General features: G+C 33.9%; 1 protein-coding gene across 1 annotated transcript; it reads left to right on the forward strand.

Moving 5' to 3' along the window:
* Positions 1-295: 295 nt before the first annotated feature.
* LOC139494332 (uncharacterized) lies at positions 296-2,416 on the forward strand. The gene is made up of 3 exons (XM_071282498.1): positions 296-312; positions 1,345-1,454; positions 1,806-2,416. The coding sequence occupies exons 1-3, from the start codon at positions 296-298 to the stop codon at positions 2,348-2,350; spliced, it is 672 nt and encodes a 223-aa protein (XP_071138599.1). The 3' UTR covers positions 2,351-2,416.
* The last annotated feature ends 4,163 nt before the right edge of the window (positions 2,417-6,579 follow it).

Consider the following 6,579-nt stretch of genomic DNA (forward strand, 5'->3'; position numbering starts at 1 on the left):
AAGATGGCGGTACTGTCAAAGCATATTTAATTATTTTTACTCCATGTTTTACAGTGATGAAGATGGCGGTACTGTCAAAGCATATTTAATTATTTTACTCCATGTTTTACCATGATGAAGATGGCGGTACTGTCAAAGCATATTAAATTATTTTACTCAATGTTTTACAGTGATGAAGATGGCGGTACTGTCAAAGCATATTTAATTATTTTACTCCATGTTTTACAGTGATGAAGATGGCGGTAATGTAAAAGCATATTTAATTATTTTTACTCAATGTTTTACCATGATGAAGATGGCGGTACTGATATGGTATGTTTAATTATTTTTACTCCATGTTTTACAGTGATAGGATGGCGGTACTGTAAAAGCATATTTAATTATTTTTACTCCATCTTTTACAGTGATGAAGATGGCGGTACTGCTTTAGCATATTTTATTATTTTTACTCAATGTTTTACCATGATGAAGATGGCGGTACTGTTATAGCATATTTAATTATTTTTACTCAATGTTTTACCATGATGAAGATGGCGGTACTGTAATAGTATATTTAATTATTTTTACTCCATGTTTTACAGTCATAGGATGGCGGTACTGTTACAGCATATTTAATTATTTTTACTCCATGTTTTACAATGATGAGGATGGCGGTACTGCTTTAGCATATTTTATTATTTTGACTCCAGGATTGACAGTGATGAAGATGGCGGTACTGTTATAGCATATTTAATTATTTTTACTCAATGTTTTACAATGATGAAGAGGGCGGTACTGTTATAGTATATTTAATTATTTTTTCTCCATGTTTTACAGTGATAGGATGGCGGTACTGTTACAGCATATTTAATTATTTTTACTCCATGTTTTACAGTGATGAAGATGGCGGTACTGTTATAGCATATTTAATTATTTTTACTCCATGTTTTAGAGTGATGAAGATTGTGGTACTGTTATAGCATATTTAATTATTTTTACTCCATGTTTTACAGTGATGAAGATGGCGGTACTGTTTAAGCATATTTAATTATTTCTACTCCATGTTTTACAGTGATTAAGATGGCGGTACTGTTACAGCATATTTAATTATTTTTACTCAATTTTTACCATGATGAAGATGGCTGTACTGTTATGGCATATTTAATTATTTTTACTCCATGTTTTACAGTGATGAAGATGGCGGTACTGTTTAAGCATATTTAATTATTTCTACTCCATGTTTTACAGTGATTAAGATGGCGGTACTGTTACAGCATATTTAATTATTTTTACTCATGTTTTACCATGATGAAGATGGCTGTACTGTTATGGCATATTTATTTATTTTGACTCTATGTTTTACAGTGATGAAGATGACGGTACTGTTATAGCATTAGGAGTTATTGTTGGAATCTTAGTGTTGATTCTAGTTGTTGCTATGGTTGCCCTGTTACTGTGTTATCGTAAAATGAAAGGTAATGTAATCTAAGCCACTGCTTAAAAAGTGTTTGCGAATTTTTTGGTTTGTTTTCAATTTTTAGCTCTAAGATTTATTTGCCATGTTTATGTATTTTGAAAATAAATTAGTATAACCCATAAATTTGATGCTTATTTAGTAAGGTAAACTTACTTTATGTAGCAACCTAAAATGTTTTTCGTTTGTTTGTGTGCAGGGGTGTGGCTATGTTTTGGGTTATTCTTGTCGCTTTTATGGGGTGTTGATTTTTTTTGTTTTATTCAGTATATGGTTTTATTGTTGCTTTTAGAAAGAAACTGATTTTATATTCAATTTATTTTCTACCTTACTTATTCCCATTTTATTATAGGCGAAACGGTAAAAGAAGACTATAATTACCTCAATGTAATTGATGATCCGAACTATAGACACGTGGCAAATGTGACCAATCATAATCGTGAAGGTCGTAGTAACGGGATATATTCTGTAGAGGACACCACAACTGATACTAGGGGTCCTCCACCACGAAATACCGAGTCCTATCTAAGTCCGAGTAGTATAACAAGAGATACCTATCTCATGCCTAAAGACGAACAATCTAACAAAAATGATACAGATCCTAAAAATGTAGAGCTTGCATATGCCAGTAACTCTGAACCAGGGAGAGCAGACATGTCTTATATGAGTGAAACTGAATTGAAAAAGCTGGAAGGATCGAAAAGTAGTAAAGAGGTGACACGTGAAATGCAAACAACTGGTATACCAGCCTTGCCAACTTCCAATGTCCATCATGTTACTCCTATACCACACAAAGTAACACAACAAACATCAAAAGTACAGAACTCACCACCGCTAGCTCCATCGCATACACGACCTCAGCAGATAGCAGTTGTGTCAGGTATTCCAAAGACATAAATCGAAATAAGATGCAAAGTGGAATGTTGGGTTAAACTGGAAATATAAGGACATTCATTATTTCGGTAGTTTTGTGATATATTTTTATACATACAACATTTCGATCGTTTTGTGATATATTTTTAAACATACAACATTTCGATCGTTTTGTGATATATTTTTATACATGCAATATATGAATAATAACAATTGACTTATAGGAAGACAACTTTTAGTTTATCCAAAGAGTGAAATTGCAAAAATATCGAAATCCAAGAAAAATTCCAAACGGAAATTCTCTTATCAAATGGCATAATTAAAAGCCAACTCACATTAAACGAAAAACAACTACCATATTCCTAACGAAGTACAGGCATTTCCCTGTGTATAAAATGGTGGGTAAAACCTAGTTTAATAGCTAGCTTAACCTCACACTTGAATGGCAGTCGTGCATAAGCCATTCTATTGATAGCAGATTTAATCTATTCATAAATATTTTGAAAATGCTAAACAGAGCAGTTTTGTCTCTGTTTGGTTTCAATTCACGCAATAATCACCATGTCACATACTAGACGTAGCTATAGAACATCCTCAAATAGCCTATACCCCTACCAGACGTAGTTATACAACATGCTTCAACAGTTTATACCCCTACTAGACATAGTTATACAACATGCTCAAATAGCTTATACCCTATTAGACAAAGTTATACAACATGCTCCTATAGTTAATACACCTACTAGACGTAGTTATACAACATGCTACAATAGTTAATACACTTACTAGACGTAGTTATAAAACATGCTCCAATAGTTGATACACCTACTAGACGTAGTTATATATTACGATTATATTGGAGCAGGATCTTCTTACCCTTCCGGAGCACCTGAGATCATCCCCAGTTTTTGGTGGAGTTCATGTTGCCTAGTCTTTAGTTTTCTATGTTTTGTCTTCTGTACTATAATTTGACTGTTTGTCTTTATATTTTTAGCCATAGAGTTGTCAGTTTTTTTTTAATCTATGAGTTTGACTTCCCCTCTGTAATCTTTCGTCTCTCATTTCTACCCCTACAAGACCAGGAGATACTACACGTCATTATAGAACATGCCAAAATAGTTTATTCCCCTACTGGACGTAGTTATAGAACACGAATCACTCCAATAGCTTATACGCCTACAAAACCATGGAATACTACACGTCGTTATAGAACAAGAGACACTCAAATAGAGTATACCCCTACAAGACCAGTGAATACTAAACGTAGTTTAGAACAAGAAACACTTCAATAGCTAATAATCCTACAAGACCAGGGAATACTACACGTTGTTATAGAACAAGAGACACTCAAATAGAGTATACCCCTACAAAACCAGTGAATACTAAACGTAGTTTAGAACAAGAAACACTTCAATAGCTAATACTCCTACAAGACCAGGGAATACTAAACGTAGTTATAGAACAAGAAACACTCCAATAGCTTTACCCCTACAAGACCAGGCAATACTACACGTCGTTATAGAACAAGAAACACTCCAATAGCTTATACCCCTACAAGACCAGGGAATACTACACGTCGTTATAGAACAAGAAACACTCCAATAGCTTATACCCCTACAAGACCAGGGAATACTAGACGTAGTTATTTTACAAGAAATACTCCAATAGCTTATACCCAACAAAGGCTAGGGAATGAAATTGCCAACTCAAATACGAGGCGTAGATCTCAAGAACAGTCAGAGTCAATCTAACATAGACACTATGCGTAATGATACAAAAGTGAACGGTATGATAATTATGTGTTAGTCCCATATGCAGTCACCCTTAAAAAACCATGTCAGGTAAAATGGAGGCAGCAAGTTCAGAAAATCAAATCGAAGTTGAATTCCAACATGACAATTTGACAATACTTGAGCTGACAGCTGCTTTCTACAAAGAAATAAAAGCAGTAGAAATTGCCAACAGAGTCATCTTACATGGTCAAAATTCGTTATGATACAATAACAAACAGTATGTAAAATGATAAGTCTGTCCCATATGCACTCAACCTAAAAATAAAAACATGACAAACTAAATGGAAAAAAATCAAGTTGAATTACAGCATGACAATTGGACAATCTTGAGCAGCTCACAGCTGCTTGCTACGAAGACACCAAAGCAGTAGAAAATGCCAACTCAAATACAAGGCGTTAATCTCAAGAACAGAGTCAATCTAGCATGGCCACTTTTAATAATGATACAATAACTAACAGTATGATAAACGTTGTGTCTGTCCCATATGAACTCAAACTCAATAAAGCCATGCCAGGCAAAATAGAGGCAGCAAGTTGAGAACATCAAATGGAAGTTGAATTAAAACATGACAATTTATTATTTGAGCTCACAACTACTTGCTACGAAGAATTCAAATCATTAGTTAAAGAATGCTTAGTCTCATACCATATCACTTTTGACAACACAGATCGAAAAGGCCTGGTAGTTAAGGAACAATTATCAACGAAACACAGCAGTATAGAATAAACTGCTGCAATACTAGCAGAAGAGTACTTGTAAACGGTAATTCTCTGGATATATTTATGGTCTATATCTTACCTGAGGTTGTTAACATACTTTGTAAAAAAAAACCGTTTTATATATTTGAACTTTTCAATAAGATAAACATGTGATAGAATTGTTGCAACACTCGAAATCAGAAAATGGTACATCCACAAATAACGGCAACACTAGTATATCGCTGTTTGAAAGTCATACATCGATTGATAGAAAACAAATCCGGGTACAAACTTAAACTGAGGGAAACACATCAAATATATGAGGAAATCAACGAAACAACTGAAACACAAAAGTGCAACAAAATCAATAAATCAAACGACAATGTAACACACAAAGAAACGAACTATAAGATAATAATAACAATATCCCTGACTTAGTACATGACATTTAAAAAAAATGGTGAGTTGAACTTGCAAGTTTTGTAGCTAGACAAACCTCCCGCTTGTGAGGCAATGTTAAATATAACACTAAAGAGACAACAGTATATGATATGACTACAACAACTAATGGAAGAACATCCAGGACAGGGAAATACACAAATTGACAATACAAATAGAACATTACGACATGCTAATAGTTAGAAAAGATAGCAGACTTATCACATAATATGCCGGACGCGCGTTTCATCTACATAAGACTTATCAATGATGTCTAGGGGAAAACAGTAAAGAAAGCAAAACAAAGACGAAGAGCATTGATGATCTAAAATTTCAAAACGTTGTGCCAAATACGGATAAGCTTATCTACCAGGAATAGGAAAATTCTTAGTATTTGTAATAATTCATACTTTTGCAGAAAATTTATAAAAATGACCATATAATTGATATGCATATCAACACTGAAGTTGTTAAGAACCACAGAATAAAAACGAACATATAAAACAACATTGGTCAGCACATGAAAACAGAACAGTCAAACCACGCATTGTATGTCGCCTGAGTAGATAGACGCACAAAAGTGACACCGCAGGTAAAAGAATAGCTCCAACAAGACTAATGAATCTGTACAACCTGCACACCAGAGATTATAATCAACAAATTGTAACACTGTACTAAAAAAGAGGAGCGAAAGATACTAAAGTAACAGTCAAACTGACACATTGAAAATAAACACCATTTCTTAAAAAGAATTAGACAACAGACAAATAATAGTACACAAGACACAACATAGAAAACTAACGACTAAGCAAAACGAACCACATCAAAATTGGGGGTGCTCCAGAAGGAGTATGCAGACAACACACAAGCCTACTACACAAAAACAGACAACACACAACTTTAAAATATCTGAAACAGGGAAGACTAATAGTACTCAAAGTGAGCAACTCCCAACATTAGGGGTGACAAAAAACTGTTTTAGGGAATACTCCAACCCTTATCACCGAAGCTTACTACAACCGTCACCATACAACAACATGCAGACTCACCAACAAATGTGTAGCAACTATGATAATATCATTGATCATATACTTATAGAAAATAATGGTATAATTGAACCCATAATAAAACTTATTTATGCATTCATTTATTCATTAAATTTCAAAAATTGTCTTAGCCGTGTGATATGATTTTTGTTATCAACTGCTTTCATTTTATATCAACTGCTTCCGGCAATTATCGCATGCGTTGTGTACCGTTATCGCATGACATTTCGACGGCAAATTTCGGAAAATATACAGTACCTTAATAGTAGTTTTTTTT

Source organism: Mytilus edulis, chromosome 11 (assembly GCF_963676685.1).
Source record: "Mytilus edulis chromosome 11, xbMytEdul2.2, whole genome shotgun sequence".
Classification (NCBI taxonomy): domain Eukaryota; kingdom Metazoa; phylum Mollusca; class Bivalvia; order Mytilida; family Mytilidae; genus Mytilus; species Mytilus edulis.